Source organism: Triticum dicoccoides, chromosome 6A, assembly GCF_002162155.2.
Source record: "Triticum dicoccoides isolate Atlit2015 ecotype Zavitan chromosome 6A, WEW_v2.0, whole genome shotgun sequence".
In the NCBI taxonomy this organism is placed as follows: Eukaryota; Viridiplantae; Streptophyta; class Magnoliopsida; order Poales; family Poaceae; genus Triticum; species Triticum dicoccoides.
In genome coordinates, this window is record NC_041390.1 from 587,776,269 (window position 1) to 587,794,338 (window position 18,070).

Here is an 18,070-nt window from a genome sequence, read left to right on the forward strand (position 1 = left end):
TGGGTATTGCCCGTCAGACGAGAAAAGAGAAAAACCGGTGGGAGGGGCTGGTGGGAGGTGGGACGAAGAAAAACCTGTTGAAAATAAACCGGTTGAAAGTGGGGGGGGGGGACTATTCAACCAATTCGTCCATTAGGAGTAGAGATATAATTACCATATTCAAAATTTCCTGAGTTATGACCTTACCATACCTGGATTGATTTATTACTATACGTGGATTAATTATGATTTATTACTATACGTGGATAGCCTTACCATACCTGGTGGTAATTTAAATTTATTACCATATTTGATATTTCCCGAGTTATGGCCTTACCATACCTGGATTGATAGCCTTTGGGGTAATTTAAATTTATTACCATATAATTACCATATTCAAAATTTCCTGAGTTATGACCTTACCATACCTTGATTGATTTATTACTATACGTGGATTAATTATGATTGATTACCATAAATACGTTGGGTATTGCCCGTCAGACGAGAAAAGAGAAAAACCGGTGGGAGGGGCTGGTGGGAGGTGGGACAAAGAAAAACCGGTTGAAAATAAACCGGTTGAAAATAAACCGGTTGAAAGTGGGGGGGACTATTCAACCAATTCGTACATTAGGAGTAGATTAGGAGTAGAGATGTCTCAGTTGGTAGTCTGCGTTCCGGGTTTATTTTCGTCCCACCATTTTCGTCCGGTTTTTTTCGTCCGGCTTTTTTACGTTGGTTTTTTTTCGTCACATACCCATCCCGCATGCACGCACCCGAAAACCCACCCGAAACCAAACGCGGCTCCTCTCGATCCCCTCGAAGAGTAAACGCCGCTGCCATCCTCTTCCTGACGCAACCGCGGGTCACAGCGCCGCCGCCAACGTCCGAGAGTAGCTGCCGCGCCTGAGGACCGAGAGGAGCCGCCACCGAGATCCGAGACTAGCCGCTGCGGCTGAGGACCGAGAGGAGCCGCCGCCTCCAGGTTGCGACTGTGACACACCGCCGCCTCCAGGTTGCGACTGTGACACACCGCCGCCTCCAGGTCGCCGCCGAGGTCCGCAATCGCCGAAGCCGGCCGGCCCTCACCTCCATCGACCTCCTTTCGGATGGATCCTGCACGTCGCTAGATCGACGGAAGGGGACCTCCACCACCGCCGTTCTTCTCCCTCCCCGACCTCCCGTCACCGTGCTCCCCGGATGTGGCCGTGGCCACAACCGGCGGAGCTTCCCGGCCACTGCCGACGACGCCATCGAGGTAGCCACAGTCGTTGCTGCCAGATCCATGGAGGAGCGTACCCCTGCCTTCTCCTCGTTTTCCTCTTGTTGTATGCCTTTATGCATATTGCTATGCGTTATCACTAACACATTGGCAATGCAACACCTTCTGGAGATAGCATTGACGGTAGTACACATGTTTTGTACTGTAAGCCATTGCATTTACCTATAGGAATATGCAACTCACAGTTCTCTCTATATGTTTTCGGTACATGCTCGGAATATCTGCTACTAGGTGCATACAAGATGAATCTTCAAGACATGCTATCTTGCTTCGTAAGTACTGCTATTTAAGGTGAGCCTTGCAGAACTATCTTTTAATGTTTCCAGTTTATCCTAAAGTATTTTAGCCTAAATTTCCTATCATTTAGGCCTTGTTCGGTTACACCCCTCCACAAGAGGATTGGAGGGGATTTGGGGAGGTTTTGACTTGCAAGGGATTAAATCCACTTCAATCCCTGCCAAACCCCCTTTGAATCCCTCTCAACCGAACACAGCCTTAGATAGATGTGGGTTATGCTAATCTGACTGGTAAGTTATGGTATTGTAGCTACTGCACATGTCCCTCGATTTCCCAGTTTCATGTGTCAGGATGCTGGGTGTTACTATATTGCCTTCCAGTTTATCCTAAAGTATTTTAGCCTAAATTTCTTGTCATTTAGATAGATGTGGGTTATGCTAATCTGACTGGTGGGTTATGCTAATCTGACTGGTAAGTATGGTATTGTAGCTACTGTACATGTCCCTCAATTTCCCAGTTCCATGTGTCAGGATGCTAATATGGGTGTTACTATATTGCCTTCTATTTTGTAATATGTTATGTTTGCAATTTCTCAGGGCCGCCGCCGCCGTCGTCCGTAGCAACGCATAGGCCGCTTGCCCAGCTCCCTCATTCCGAGCACGACACCGGACGTCGGAGCTTGTCGGGAGGCACGGAAGGACGAACAGAGTTCTACCGGTGATCTGTGTTGTCGCTGACGGTGTCATAGGATCTGCGGTGCACGTGGACAAGGCAATGGGGCTGCCAACCTACCTCCTCTTCATCACAGCGCATGTGGATTCTTGGGCTACCTCAACTTGGATCAGCTTTTTCAAGAGGGAATGCTTGCCATTCAGAGGTAAATGGTGCTCTTCAATTTTGTTGTTGTTTGATTTGCTTGCAGTTTCTACAAATGATCTGAGGCTTGGCTTTGGGTAGTACATCATCTGCTCCAGTGTCTAATTGCACGCATAACAATCACTTGATTTATGCGCTTCAACCTTCAAATAGTTTGTAATTTATAGAATTCACTACGGCACTTGTTCATTCATGTATATGTGGCTGGATCTGATGGAGAAGATAAAGACAACTAATACGCTGAAAATGATTTTACATCCTGGTTCGAAAAGTAAAAGGGAAATCTTCGAGTAAATGTATGTTCTACTGCAAAGGAACTTCCCGAGGGATCCCATTGAAATTGAAAGTATGTTTCTTTTTTTATTCCCATGCATACTAAATGTGCATCTTGGCCTGGCTCTTGGCACACGCACAATCCATCAGATGAACAGAGCACTCTTGGAGTACTCCTATATTTCCTAGAGCAATATTACTTACATTTAGTTTCGTGTCATCATGAAAATTCAGACGGGCGTTTCGCAGAGTGTTCAGAATAATACTTTGCAAGGGACAGCAGCGCGATGTCAAGCAGCAGCAGCAGCAGGTTCTGCAGCTTCGACGACCCTGGTGAGTTCACGGTCGTGCTCAACTCCCGCCAGCAAGGCGCGAAGGAGTTTCCCCTTGAACCCCATGACCTGATTCTCAGGTTCGTAATTTAGCCTATTTTTGGCTGTTGATCACTCCTTTGTTTCTTTGTACATGTTTTGATTAATGGTGCTTTGGAACAGTTCAACATGTAGTTTTTGATGGGATTTAGTAATTTTGGGCTGTTGAGATGGAACAGTTCAACACGGTCGTAATTTTGGGCTGTTGAGGTGGGATTTAGTACAAATCTGGGAAGCTGAAGCTTAAGAAGTTACAGAATGAGTTTGCCTCGATTTTCACTCTATATATTGATTTTATTGACTACAAATATTTGTATTTTCCATCGTCAAAACAGGCTGCACTATTCCTAAATTTTATGACTAATGGAGGTGTATGGTGCAATCTAAGCTGGAGTACAACTTGTATGCTTATTTATATCCCTCCTGTTGCTAATACGCAGGAAGATATTTATCATATATTTTTGTTGCCTCATGAAAAAATGAACCTAATGTTCTTCCCTGATATACTATTAGTCACGGTGTTGGCTATTGTTATTTGGAGTATAGATTGAAATGCTTCAGATATTGTGCCTTATGAAAGAACACACTTATGTTATGAAATCAAACTTTCCAGTTTCTAAAAAGATTAAGTGTCTGTTGGCTGCTAATAATTTTGTTTATAAATAAATTATATTGTTGTTTATTATATATGCAGGTTGATTTCAACAATCTATAAGGTCGCCACTGCTGGCCGAGTTGGATACCCATTTGTGGTCCTTTTTTCCTTGTTCTTGTTGTACAGATGACAGTTCATGGATTTCTGATATGATTGCTTTAGTGATGATTTTTGCAGAACCACATGCCGATGGTGCACTTGCCTTTGGAATTAAAGATCAGCTTACTACACTAACCAGATATCATATATAAATACTCTACTCTACAGCAGTATGAAGGGGTGAGCTAATTCTGTTGTCACTGTGTTTCACACTTTTCTGTCATAGTTTGCGTCTAATTTCCCTACAGATTTCAGGGCTAGCAAATATGTTAAAGATAGATACAGAGAAACGAGATTAGGGGAGTGGGTTCCGATAATGATGCGAAAAAAATGCCTTTGGGTCGAACACATACTCTTGAAAGAAAGGAAGAAGCTTCTTGGTAATGGAGATGGTTCTCTTATATTTGGTAGGAGTCAGAAAAAATCCAGCATGGAAAAACACCACATTCAACATGGTGTAATTATGATGATCTAAACGAGTATTCCTGGTCTGTTTACAACCTTATTTTATGGTCACATACTAACACACCTTTTCAAATTTTCTCTAATAGATCCTACTCTGTTTTAGGACTTCTGATTGTTTCTCACTGCCACGACCAATGCGGGATGATGGTGGCTTCTTCAAATATGTGCAAGATATGTCCTCTTTAGCATCACTGGATTTTTGAAAACGTTATATCTGAATTTAGAGTGCACTTCTGCAAAAAAGATTTTGTCCTGATTACTATTTCGATTTTATTTCTGCAGGCACTGTGAAATGATCGAATGCCGCTAATCATTTTGGAGGTTTGTTGTAGGGTGCTCTACCAGGTATTTTGTTCAGATATGCTCTTTCTCTGCCTGCCGTTTTAGCCATCAGTTGAGAATTATATTCAGATTAGCAAACAAGTTTCTTGATACTTATAAGGCGAACATACTTATAAGGTGAACATACAAACAAATAAAATCTTGATGACTTGTGAGCTTTGCCTATTAACTTAAAATTAACGCTGACAAGTTTCTTGTTCTGTACCATGGTAAGTCATGAGTCTGCTGTCTTGATACAAGGAAATAAGGAAATATTAGTTTTCTGCTTATTCGTTCATATCTTATTACTGAAAGGATTGCCAGTGTATTAGTAATTCAAGTTTCACCTGTCGCAGTGTAGTCTGCAATATTTGTAATTAGCAAGATGAACTCCTATCAACTACTCCCAAGGTTTTCTGAAACTGTACGAACATTTGCTAACAGAAACTTAAGTTAGCAAGTTAGCATAGCTGCTTAGCTACCAAGTTGCTCTGCAGTTAATAACTTAATATACACCTATGTTAAATACATATACTTGTTGAAAGGTTTTTGTGTACTGCTCCTTGTCCTTTATGTGACATTTACTTTCGTAGTCAGTCATAAATGGATCCAGGTAGATGTATGGATATCTATATGGTGGATGATCCGTGTCATTCTTTTACAGGTAATAATATGCACCCACACAATTCAAGTTCATATTCTGGAAGGACATTGACCAACGAACCTTGTAGTAATGTTACAGGTCATAAAATTGTGTATTCCTACTAACCATCATTGCATGTGTGCAGTGGTTAGAGATTTTGTAGTGGATAATCAATTATCTTTATCTGCTTCTAACTCAAGGATTCATACTGCAACATTTCATCCAGTGCAGGCAAACTCGAATGATAGTTAGTGAACTTGGTTAGTAATATTTTTTGTTTTCTTACCTTGCATTTGTGATACGTCACTGAACATGTTTATTAGTTTGTCACGTCACTCCTGCTTGACATGCCAATTCACAAAGGGCAGCCCGCTGCACATCGCTCTCGCTTGCGCAGGGTCCGGGGAACGGTCCGACCACTTGACATGCCAATTCACAAAAATGAAAGAAATCCAGATGACCTGTGAACCTCCTTGTTGACATAAAATTAATGTTGTTTTATGTCTAAGCCTCATCTATTATATACATGTACAATTACGGTGGTGGATTTCAATTCCTGTAACTTAATTTTCTTACGAGATGTAACTCATCTACTAATATATAGTAGTATGTACAAAGTTTCTTAATCAAGCCAGCCTAATGGACCACACCATACTTAGCAAAGCTAATAGACGGCCCATGCCCAGTACGATTTTTTCAACTGCTGTATAATGGTATTATGATTTTGTGCTCTTTTTCAGAAAATCTGGGTGATGAAGCTGACTCAATAGATCCAAATTTTGGCCGCTAAAGCTGGTAGTGCATCCTTGTCTATGGTGTGGACGGAGGGAGAAAGGAGGCAGTTAGCTACAGTCTGAATGTAAAATAAAATCGTCTGAATTAAAATAAAATCTGATAAAACAAAACAAAGGAGGTCATTAACTAGAGAATTAGGCTGGACTAGATATACATATTATACTGTATTTTTTCCCACTAAAAACATCCAGCAGGGAGGCTGATGCAACACTATCACGAATTGTTCCAGCTCTTCCTGAATCGATATGGTTTGTCAATGTTGGGATCCTCGACGGTGATTAGCAACTGAATCGTGGTAATCATCGACACTTCTCTCCCACAGCCAACTCCCTTTGATCTGGCCCATCATTTTATATTGCTCCTCTTCCTTTTTGTTTGGATAAAGTTAGTCTTTCATATCTTTTTTACCTGTTTCATATGTCCTTGCACTAATTTTGATCAGTGTGCTATTAGATTTCTACAGCTAGAACAAAGTGTATGTGTATTCTGAATCCAGGTGCGTTGACGTTCTGTTGCTTGAAGTGATGTTTTCTTGGTGACGATGTAGGATGGAAGTACACTTTACTTCAAAGGATTGCACACATATGAAGCGGTTATTGATGAAGTCATGGAAAAGGGACTTGCCAATGCTACACAGTCATGAAATCTTTGTCTGTTTCACTCTTCTTCCATACATGATATACAAGGTTCTTGGGATGCTCAGTACTGTTGCTAGGAGGTACGAAATGGTTTGATCTGTCAAGCATGGATGTAAGTTCACTTATATGATTCCCCAATTGTTAGATCTATAGTATCACTAGCTGAATCTTCTGTTCGTGTTCAGTGCTGAAGCACAAAATACAAGGGGGTGCATGAGGAGGCGAGAGCTGACGGCAACCATTGGAGGAGGTCTGGTCGGTCGAAGAGTAAGGCGTGGGCAACTCCGGAGAGATTTGGCTTGAGCAAATGTTGATGCTGCTGCAATGAGAAGATCCTTTCTGTGAGCCCTATCCCTCTCATTTAGCGTCTCGATTTTGGGTTCTTCTGCTCCCTGTTTCTCTGTTCATTTGTGGTGATGGAAACCATCCATACTTCCATAGGCAGAAGTTTGCACTTACCAAATAGGTAATATTTCCAGTTCTGAGTACCTATTTCTTAGAAGGATGCATCTATTATGTCATCAGTGTGCTGATAGAACCGAGTCACCAGAAATATTGCAGTATAGCTTGTTGGAGTAAAACATGTACTTTTGATTTTATTTATCAAAAATCCTGGTTCATTGCATGGTTTTGTTATCATAACTCTGTTTCATCAAGTTTTATTCTGAAAGTGATATGAGATTTTAGCCAAGCTGTTTTTAAATTTGTGAGCAGGCATGTAATTCAGGAAATAGCTGAGCTCCCAGCCTCCTTAGACTGGCATGGGCACATCAATAAGGGCATGGAGCCCATCAAAGAGGAGGTCGGAGCGGCGTTGGACCTGGATCAACTCATCTAAATCAAGCGGCCGGCTCCGGCTGGGAGTCGCCAACGCTCCACCTGGACGGCGTCGGCTGGGAGCTGCGACAGCTCCACATGCAATGGCTGGCCGGGGACCAGACCTCGACAGGAACGTGTTGCCCTTTGAGCCGGTGCAGAGCAAAAAGTTCGTAGCATCGTTATAGTTTTTTGCACAAAGATAGACCCTGTAGTACTACTGATCAGGTGAAACACATCGATGTGGCACTGGTACTGAACTAAAGCAACGATTTGTTCAACAAAATATGATCCAAATAGAAAATGAGTGCACATGTTAGTTTCTATAACAAGGAATCGTTGCCGGTTTTGTGCCATTCATGTGTTTTTTTTCCTATATATAGGATTGCTCTTTCGTTTGGTTTGTCAAGATTTGAAATGGTTGTGGTGGTTAATATCTCTGTAGGTGTTCTTTGACCTCGAGAATGGCAACCAGGAGCTCAAGAGCGACGTCAAGGACCTCTACATCAACCTCGGGCAAGTAACGACATGTTGGAAATGTATCCATGACTGTTAGTTGTTGTTGTCAATGATTTTTTTGGAGAAGAATTAATAGTATGATAGTGAAGTAATCTAATTCAATTTCCTTTTTCATTGCAACCACTTAATTTCAATCGGGTCAAAATAAAAAATCAAAGACAATTTTTTCAGCCATAAGTAGAACACCAAAGCTAATTGATACACCATTTTGAAAATTGATACACTGTTGCAGGGAGAGCAGCACACGCAGCGGTGGTCAAGGGCTTAGTGCCTGTTGACCTCGTATGTGGCCGTTGTTGGTCGGTGAAGGAGGCATGCATGAGGTGGTGCAAGGGCATGCTGGTGACATGCTGGTGACGGAGTCGCGCATCATGAGGCCGGGCGAGTAACGCTCGGGAACTGCCGGGCGCTCAGACTGACGCGGGATGGGGTTGGCGCGGTGACTCAAGGAGGAGGATGTAGTTATGGGGAAGGGAGTGACGACGGAGGGGCTTCGATGGCCCAACGAGACCCTACATCATAATCAAGGAGGACCCTACATCTAAAGGAAACAGAGCAGTCTATATCATTAGTCTATTACTGGATTTCTAGAAGAAGGAAAAAGGGAGAAATGGTTGTTTCTGCTACTCTACATTTGCTTTAAAATTGGTGTACATATATCAAGAAGAACTTGGTTGCAAAAGTGATCAAACATAACATTCAACACAAACACATTGGTTTTGTAATTAAATGCCTAAGATCTTACAATTTTGAATTAAATTGTTTGATTATACAATCAGTTCACATTATTTGGTGTAGCATGCTGTTTAACATTTTAGAGTTCCATCCTTTTTAGTAACGAAATAATGATGAACTCATATTAGTGGATCCATAGAAGTGTATGATATTAGTTTGACGAGGTTATATAGCAAGGCAATTCTTGTTTGACGAGAATAATGAAAAACCAAGCAGCAAAAGAAGATAAATTTGGAAAGAAGAGATAATTTTTCACTCGAGGGTGGGGCTGTAAGGAATCCGTGGCACGAGTAAAAAAAACATCTTGGTCGCCGTATAGAAAAACATCTTGGTTGCCTCCTCTCTATCTCGCCCATCTTGTTGCCAGGCATGGAAGAGAGGAGGGAGAGCCGAGGAGCGTGGTGGCCTCTGGCTGTTGCCCGGGAAAAGGTAAAGGTCGTGGCACGACTGCCCGTCGCAATGCCGCTGCTCCTTGCGTGCTTGTTTCCCTCCTTAAACCCCCCACGTCCAACTCGATCTTCGGCTGCCGCAACGTCGAAGATGACCAAGTCTAGCGCCCGCGCCCGCCGCCCTCTTGTGAATGGCCAACTGATAGCCGAAGATGGGGAAGGTTTCGATAGTATGATAGTATGATGTGTGTTGGCTGATTGTCAAGAAAAAGATGTGAGTTAGTTGAGACGGCATTATTCATGGTTATTTTAGCTCCGTGAGTAGCATCTTAAATTTTTCCAAAAGCCCGTGGCAACGCACGGGTGTTTTACTAGTTGTTCTAAAAAACTAGTAGTGGTTCCTTAATATTTAGGAGCATTTTTTGTGGAAACATCTTCATCTTGCAAAGTCAAGGTCTCCAAGGACCCTAGCTTGAACTTGAAATTGTGAAGTATGCATGTCTATGAAAAGTCATTCGTGTATTGTTACTTTGTTGAAGCCATTGATTAGATTCGCTATTGATATTCAGGGTGAAGCATCATTCCTGAAAAGTACAGAACGAGGCAAAACGAGCGATGTAGATCAGGAGCACGCGACGAAGGCCCCAGAACGGCGGGTAGTCTAGCAGCATTTATATGTTCGATTCCCAGTTAACTTGCCTATACAACAGAAGTTTACATGCATGACTTTTACAGGCAACTACCAACTTCGGTTCCCCTCCTCATAAGTTGTATGTGTACATCCGTAGAGTTTCTTTAAAGTTGGCCTAGCATGGTTCTCATAATGGGCATGCCTACGGGGTACGGGCTACTTGAAAAAACGATTCAGATGCAATCATTCAAGAGGCCAACAATACATGGGCACATACGCACCCCTCTTTCACATTCTTAATTAGTTCTGCATCGTGCAACTAGGCGCACATGGATTCATGGATCGTAGCAATGCTATAAAAGTTGGCAAGATGGCTTCCCTCTAAAGTTGAACCTCGCCATAGAGAGTACTAAAATAAAATGTAGATTTACGTTGTGCAACACAGAGTAGCAATAGGGGTAAGGAGATGAAGTCATGCAAACACCATGCCTTTAGGACCATGTAGATCGAAAACACTCTATCATTAGTAGGCCTCGGTTATACCTTCTAAACTAGACACACACCAAGTGGCAGTGGCTGACGTTGATCTAGGGAATGAGCCTGCTTTTTCGCTCCAATAGAGGCCATACTACTTAGACATTTTGTAATCCAGTGGCATTGATTCTGGGTAGGATAGTAATGCACAAGAAAGCAGACGTACGCTACACCAAGGGCCGTCGATTAGGGTGCACAAAGCACCAAAATCATGGGGGCCCTGGCCAGAGGAAAATCTGGGAAATCTCGCCTCCATTTGTTCCGTTGCCAGGATTCCTCACCGCGCCCTTGTAGTGGTTGGGGGCCCGTCAATTTCCAGTCAACTCTACATGCTGTGGTACCCAACCAACACTGGCGATGCTTGGCAATCGAGGTGAGGTGCGTTGTACCATTAAAATCCCGGCCTGACTGCTATCTGTAGAATTGCACCGCAATAAACAACGAAAATTGTCAAATAAATACATGCAGCCAAGCGCAGGCTGCTTGGAGTATGTCAATGTCACAATCGTGTAGGATGTGCCTGCCCTAATTAATTTCTTACCGCGTAGGCCGTACCGGGTCGGTGACAACAAATTGCTAGTGTTTTCTCAAGCCAAGCCAAATCCTATCAAAAATTTGTAGGTGCACGCACTTGCGCATCCGTGTAGAGCCGTTGATCTACGCCGTGATCTGAAAAGCTTTGATTCGATGGAAATTGGCTGGAAAATAGATGCAAATGCGGAACCTTGGTGAGGGGTTTTAAGGTTGTGCAATTGTCTCTCACTCTGTTGGATGAGCAGAAAATTGTGATGGAGGCGCTGTGGATCGTCAAAATAATTTTGCTGAGCGGCTGCGTGAGCAAGAGAGAGAACTTTGACAAAGAGCTTAACAATGTGAATCAGACTGACCAGGCGGTAATCAAATTGTGTAGAGGCGTCAGCTCACTTGGGGAGGAGCATGATGAGAGCTTCGTTCAACTTTTGGAAAGCTCCGCCGTTGTGTATCAATAATTAGATTTCGTGAAATATCTTAGATATCAGTTCTAAGCTTCTTTTATCATTTTAACCTCCAATCGTGTATAACTTATGAACTATAATTAGACATTGCTCACATTTTTGGGAAGTTGCACTTTTTAACACTATAATTTATGGGTAAGTGCTTTAATTTTTTAAGGCTAATAAGTAGTTTCTAAAGAGGAAATTAAAGCTAAGTAAGTTGTTACTACTTTTCTGCGGGAAGTAAGGTGCAACTTCCTACAATTTGGATTTGTCAAAGTTTCCGAGTTGGCGAAATTGAAGATAAAAGGGCCTGTTTAGGACACATCTAGATGTGACATAATTAACTTAATGTCTACTATGTTTGTGGTCTATTTTTTTTTGTCTCATCTTTTTTTTGTTCCTTGTTGCTGCATTATTTGTGGAAGCTTAGATGTGATATCCTTAAAAATATCTAGATGTGAATTGGACAAACTGAAGATAAAAATATGGCAGCAGAGCACACATACTAAATTTTTGCCATGATGCTAGGCTATCGACATCAGGTACGGGCCCTTAAAAATCACGGCGCGCCATATAATGAACAACGAAAATTGACCACTAAGTACATGCAGCCAAGACGTCTCAATACCTGAGCTGTTGATGTCACATTCGTTACTCCTATCTCTCAGGCCGGGCCTGACCGCTGGTAACAATTTTGCTAGTGCTCTTGCTCGTGCAAAGCCAAATCCTATCCCTATCCATATCCAGATCAACTTGATTCACAACCAACCAAACCAAGCACACAAGAGTCGCCATTTCGCGCGGAGTAGGAACCAGACCTGCAGAAAACCAATGGAAGGAGCAGGCGAGGAGAAGCCGCACGCCGTGTGCCTGCCGTTCCCGGCGCAGGGGCACATCACCCCGATGCTCGGCGTGGCCAACCTGCTCCACGCGCACGGCTTCCACGTCACCTTCGTCAACTCCGAGTACAACCACGCCCGCCTCGTTCGCACACGGGGCGCCGATGCGCTGGCTGGCTCCCCGGGCTTTCACTTTGCCACCATCCCTGATGGCATGCCACATCCGTCGGGCGCCGTGGATGATGATGTCACGCAGGACATCCCGTCGCTTTGCAAGTCCACCTTGGAGACTTGCCTCGGCCCCTTCCGCCGCCTTCTCACCGAGTTCAATGGTGCGGCCTCCATAGGGGACCACCCAGTCGTGACTTGCATCGTCTCGGACCTCACCATGTGTTTCGCCATGGATGCCGCCAAAGAGCTAGACGTCCCCTATGTCCAGCTTTGGACGGCCAGCACCGTTAGCTATCTCGGATTCCGTTATTTCCGTCTCCTCATTGGCCGTGGCATCGTCCCACTTCAAGGTACACATGTCTTTCGAAGTTTGAACACTGTACAATTTCTTGCTTATCACTTCCTTTGAAATTCATCAAAAAAAATGTCATATTGGTAGATACTGTTTCGGTCAAAGTATTTCAGCCATCACCGTACGTACTACACACAGACTCAAATACTTATTTAAATATTTGGTTCTATTTCAATGAAATGCATATGAAAACTTTGGCGTGCTTAATAGTAGGCCGAAATAACCAAAATTCACTGATTTTGCCTAGGGCTGAATTTTTTTGAAACTGAAATTCAAAATGATGCGCACACTACATACATTGTGCAACTAATAACAACAGCTGTATTCTCCTCCCCATCTATATCTTTGCATACATGGACTGCAGATGAGAAACAGCTTACGGATGGATACCTCCGTCTGGCCCCGCGTCGCCTTGGCCCTGGGCGACTCGGGCGCCGCCATCGACCCTAGCCCAGTCGGGCCTTCCTCCTCCTCCCCGCCGCCGCCGCCGCCGCCGGAGGACGCCGCCGGGCAAAGTCTGCGCGGCCGACGGTGGCGGCGGGAGCTTCCTCTCGTGACGGCCTCTTGCCTCTGTTGGGCAGCGGATCCGGAGGCATGTCGGCGCGCGTTGGGACCATGGGTCTCCAGCGACCGGCGGCTGAGCGCGGCGTCCGCTTGAGGGGCGTGCGCGGCGGCTATCGGCGGCATGGCATCCGCTGCGTCGGGGGTGAGCGGTTGGGGCTGCAGCGTTTGCTAGATTTGGGCACGACCCAGATTGGATGACGTTGTGGTTCTCCAACTTGGCCGGATGCATGGCTGGTTGGCTACGTCATGGGCTCAGCCCTCATGGCGTTGATCGTTCCAGCGGCCAGCGAGGACTGGATCCCGGGGCGGCGGCCTCGGACGGCGGAGGATGCGGCTGTGGTCTCGCAACGGGCGACATGGCGGCTGGATCTTCGTGGCCAGGCGGGGCGTGCTGGCACGGGGAGGCCGTGGTGAGCTTCTCGGTCCAGATCTGGATCGGGGGCTCCTCCGGCCTGCTGCATGGGCGGCGCGTCCTGTCGGCGGCGGCTGGTTCCCGGGGCGGCGGCCCTGGAAGGTGGCGGCTGGTGAAGCTCAGGCTTCCCTCGGCGGCATGGCGTGGTGCAGTCCATATCCAAGGCGGATCTGCATCGGCGATATCATGGTTTGGCCATGGTTCAGATCAGAGACGGTGATGAGTGTGCGGGATTCATCCCGGCGGCTCTCGCGGTTTGGCGAGGTGGGGTGGGAGCCCTCCTCCTAGGCTCCAGTGGTGGCGCGTTCAGGCAGTGGCTGGTGCGCCAGGGCTCCTACGGTGGCACTGCTGTTGTGGTTGGTCGCCGGATCTAGGCGGCTAGATCTGGGGCTTTGAAGGCGGTCGAGACAGTGCACAGGTTGTCGGGTGGATTTCTTGGAACGGATCCGGGTGAAAACTTGGTCTTCGGTCATTGGCCGGAGCCGGTGATGACGATGCTCTTATCATCGTTTCCTTCATGAAGGCATCATCGAGGTGAAGTTCCCAACCCCACCCAATACATCCGGGGGAAACCCTAGATCAGTTGATCGGATGACGGCGACATTCATGTGTCGTTACCCCCTTGGGGGCGGCATTCTTGGAGATGCACTCGGGCTCGAGGGACCAGCGGATGGCATCTGCGGTGGAGCGGTGTTTCTTTCTACATATTCATGGCGGCGGTTCTCGACGGCATGGAGCAGTGGAGACTTGGCGTCAGATGTGTGGCGAGGGACACGTGCAGGAGGTCGACGTTGTCTGCCGTCGTGGTGGCGTCGATGGCAGAGTGGCCTGACAAGGTCGATGCGTCAGTACATGCTTTGAGGATGGATCGAGGGAAGACGGAGGTGACGGCCCTTTGCAGCGTGTGCGTGTGGTACTCACTGAGAGTGCGTCGGACCGGAGTGTTACCCAGTCCCGCCTATGTGGCTTGGATGGGGCATCCGGCGTTAGATGTTAGGCCTTTGTGCGATGTCTGTTTGGCATTTGGCCCGGACATTCGGCACACCTTCATCAAGGGGATAGGAGTAGCGACAAGTGTCGTCTAGATGATGGCCTCGGGCTTACTGTTGTATTACCTTATAAGGGTTGTGTGAATTAATAAATAATATGGCCGCATGCATCACCCAGATGCAGAGGCCGGGGATGATTCCTCCTTTTCTAAAAAAAAAAACCTTGATACCCCACTAGAGTATCTACCGGGGCTGAGGAACATGAGGCTCAGGGACTTCCCGAGCTTCATCCTGAACCCAGATGACTACATGGTGGAGTATGCCATCAAAGTAACCGAGAGTGCGCCCGGGGCTTCCGCCGTAATCGTCAACAGCTTTGATGACCTCGAGGGCGAGGCGGTGGAGGCCATGGAAGCGCTCCTTGGCAGACCCAAGGTCTACACGATCGGCCCGCTCACTCTGCTAGCCCCGCGCTTGACAAGTACCGTCGGTAGCCTCAGCCTGTGGAAGGAGCAGGAGCAGTGCCTGCAGTGGCTCCACGGCAAGGAGCCCGCCTCCGTCGTCTACGTAAACTTTGGAAGCATCACGGTCATGACCAAGGAGCAGCTCCTGGAGTTCGCGTGGGGGCTGGCGAACAGCGGCAGGCAGTTCATGTGGATCATCCGTCGCGATCTCGTCAGGGGCGACGCGGCGGTGCTTCCTCCTGAGTTCATGGCAGAGATGGCAGGCCGTGGGTTCATGGCGTCCTGGTGCCCGCAGCAGGAGGTGCTGAACCACCCGGCTGTAGGCGTGTTCTTGACACACAGCGGCTGGAACTCGACAATGGATAGCATGTGCGGCAGCGTGCCAGTCATCAGTTGGCCCTTCTTCTCGGACCAGCTTACCAACTGTCGGTACCAATGCAACGAGTGGGGCGTCGGCATGGAGATCGGCAACAACGTCCAGCGCAACGCCGTCACAGGCCTTATCACGGAACTCATGCAGGGTGAGAGTGGAAAGAAGATGAGGAAGAGGGCAGAGGAATGGCGGGAGAAGGCAATCTTGGCGGCCAAGCCCGGCGGTTCATCTCACCGCAATTTAAAAGAGCTCCTCTGTGATGTACTTTTGCCTAAGAAATAGGACAGATCTTTCCATGTACATTTTTTTTAAGACTTCCTTGGATGACTGCAAAGTACTGTACCTCCCACTACCAGAAAAACTGGGGTTGCCGACGGCCCCCGTCGGCATCGCCGGACATATGCCGACGGCCAAAGATAGGCCGTAGGCATAGAAAAGCCGTCGGCATACATCCATCTATGCCGACGGGGCCGTCGGCATAGACGAGGCCGTCGGGACCGCCCGAGATACGCCTACGGGGCCCGTCGGCATAGGTCAGGCCGTCGGCATAGCACGGGCCCACCTGCCCAGTCAGCGCTGACCATTTGACGGCGTTGAACCTACGCCGACGGGTGGCAACGGCAGCCGTCGGCATATCTGTGGCAGAGGTATGCCTATGGCATAGCCGTCGGCATAGGCCCCTCTGCCACGTCAACGATCCGTGTGCCACGCCACGTCATCGATCCGTGGGACAACCTTCGTGTGTGCACATATATGCTGGCGGCCTTGCCGTCGGCATACGTGGGCATTACTTTATTTTTTTGTTTTTACTTTGTTTTGTTATTTTTACTTTATTTTAGTTTTTGCTTTTGCATAAGATAATTATGCCTTATCTAAAAAAACATACCCGATGGTATATCGATTGCCTCCCGTTACGAACGTCGCTATCGCCGTGTCACGGAGGGGGGAAACGGTCGACACGGAAGGAATTCTGGTTGGGGGGGTTCGGGTGTAGCTATGTCACCGAAACATCGCACGGGTCCCGATGCATATGTGAAAGTGTTCATGCATGCGTAGACGCCCGTCTTGGGGCTCCGGGGTGTGCCCCCCCTCACGGACGGCGCCGCCGCCGGCACTTGGAGGGGGGAAATGGACGCGTGGGGTCTACACGGAGGGGATCTTGCTGTGGGTCTGGCCCGGATGTTGCTCCAAAGTGTTCCTATGGGCTGACCTAACACAACCGGGTGGGGAGGTCCACTGGTCAAAGCCCGTCCGTGCAAAGTCAAAGGGCTAGATCCCGTGGTCAAACGCTACAGGGTTAGGCGGGACGGGGGCACTGGGGGTAGCAATGCCACCGGAGCGTCGCACCGGGCCCTCATACATGCGGGGTGGTGTGGTGGCATGTCCGAAGAGGCGGGACGCGTCTCCGGGGCGTGCCCCCCCCCCCTCACGGACGGCGATGACACGGTAGTAGACGTTCTGCGGTAACGATGCGGCGTCAATATTACTAAATACTCGGAGCGCGATAAAATCATGAGTTTTTTGCACGACGCGGGCACATGTGCTATAGGAACGATGGTATTTTTTCATAATTTTTGGTGATGGAGAAGTATCCGAAAAATTCCCTCTACGCGGATTGCCCTTCGCGCGTCTACGGCTGTGGCCGGCGGCCTCCGGGGGCTAGCATGCCGCCAAATCTTGCGTAAGCGGCCTCTCACAAGTCTGGAAGTGTTGTGGCAGTTGCAAACGCCCGGCACGCGTGTCCGGGGTGTGCCCCCCCTCACGGACGGCGCCGCCGCCGGCACCTGGAGGGGGGAAACGGACGCGTGGGGTCTACACGGAGGGGATCTTGCTGTGGGTCTGGCCCGGATGTTGCTCCAAAGTGTTCCTATGGGCTGACCTAACACAACCGGGTGGGAGGTCCACTGGTCAAAGCCCGTCCGTGCAAAGTCAAAGGGCTAGATCCCGTGGTTATACGCTACAGGGTTAGGCGGGACGGGGCACTGGGGGGTAGCAATGCCACCGGAGCGTCGCACCGGGCCCTCATACATGCGGGGTGGTGTGGTGGCATGTCCGAAGAGGCGGGACGCGTCTCCGGGGCGTGGCCCCCCCTCACGGACGGCGATGACACGGTAGTAGACGTTCTGCGGTAACGATGCGGCGTCAATATTACTAAATACTCGGAGCACGATAAAATCATGAGTTTTTTGCACGACACGGGCACATGTGCTATAGGAACGATGGTATTTTTTCATAATTTTTGGTGATGGAGAAGTATCCGAAAAATTCCCTCTACGCGGATTGCCCTTCGCGCGTCTACGGTTGTGGCCGGCGGCCTCCGGGGGCTAGCATGCCGCCAAATCTTGCGTAGGCGGCCTCTCACAAGTCTGGAAGTGTTGTGGCGGTTGCAAACGCCCGGCACGCGTGTCCGGGGTGTGCCCCCCCCCCTCACGGACGGCGCCGCCGCCGGCACCTGGAGGGGGGAAGCGGACGCGTGGGGTCTACACGGAGGGGATCTTGCTGTGGGTCTGGCCCGGATGTTGCTCCAAAGTGTTCCTATGGGCTGACCTAACACAACCGGGTGGGGAGGTCCACTCGTCAAAGCCCGTCCGTGCAAAGTCAAAGGGCTAGATCCCGTGGTCAAACGCTACAGGGTTAGGCGGGACGGGGGCACTGGGGGGATAGCAATGCCATC

The 18,070-nt window shown here is 47.9% G+C and overlaps 1 protein-coding gene and 2 long non-coding RNA genes across 4 annotated transcripts; all 3 read left to right on the forward strand.

Annotated features, from left to right (window-relative positions):
* The first annotated feature begins 864 nt into the window (after nucleotides 1-864).
* LOC119315078 lies at nucleotides 865-2,366 on the forward strand. The gene is made up of 4 exons (XR_005152578.1): nucleotides 865-961; nucleotides 992-1,234; nucleotides 1,490-1,549; nucleotides 2,092-2,366. It is a non-coding gene; the product is annotated as an uncharacterized LOC119315078 (long non-coding RNA).
* A 3,802-nt stretch (nucleotides 2,367-6,168) lies between these two features.
* LOC119314362 lies at nucleotides 6,169-7,651 on the forward strand. Of its 2 annotated transcripts, XR_005152285.1 has the most exons (4): nucleotides 6,169-6,288; nucleotides 6,541-6,743; nucleotides 6,817-6,972; nucleotides 7,346-7,651. It is a non-coding gene; the product is annotated as an uncharacterized LOC119314362 (long non-coding RNA). The 2 variants fall into 2 exon arrangements; XR_005152284.1 differs by having other exon boundaries at nucleotides 6,169-6,743.
* Nucleotides 7,652-11,983: 4,332 nt separating this feature from the next.
* On the forward strand, nucleotides 11,984-15,930 carry LOC119318177 (7-deoxyloganetin glucosyltransferase-like). The gene is made up of 3 exons (XM_037592691.1): nucleotides 11,984-12,592; nucleotides 12,959-12,982; nucleotides 14,780-15,930. Exons 1-3 carry the CDS (start codon nucleotides 12,064-12,066, stop codon nucleotides 15,676-15,678), a joined length of 1,452 nt encoding a protein of 483 aa, XP_037448588.1. The 5' UTR covers nucleotides 11,984-12,063; the 3' UTR covers nucleotides 15,679-15,930.
* Nucleotides 15,931-18,070: the final 2,140 nt, after the last annotated feature.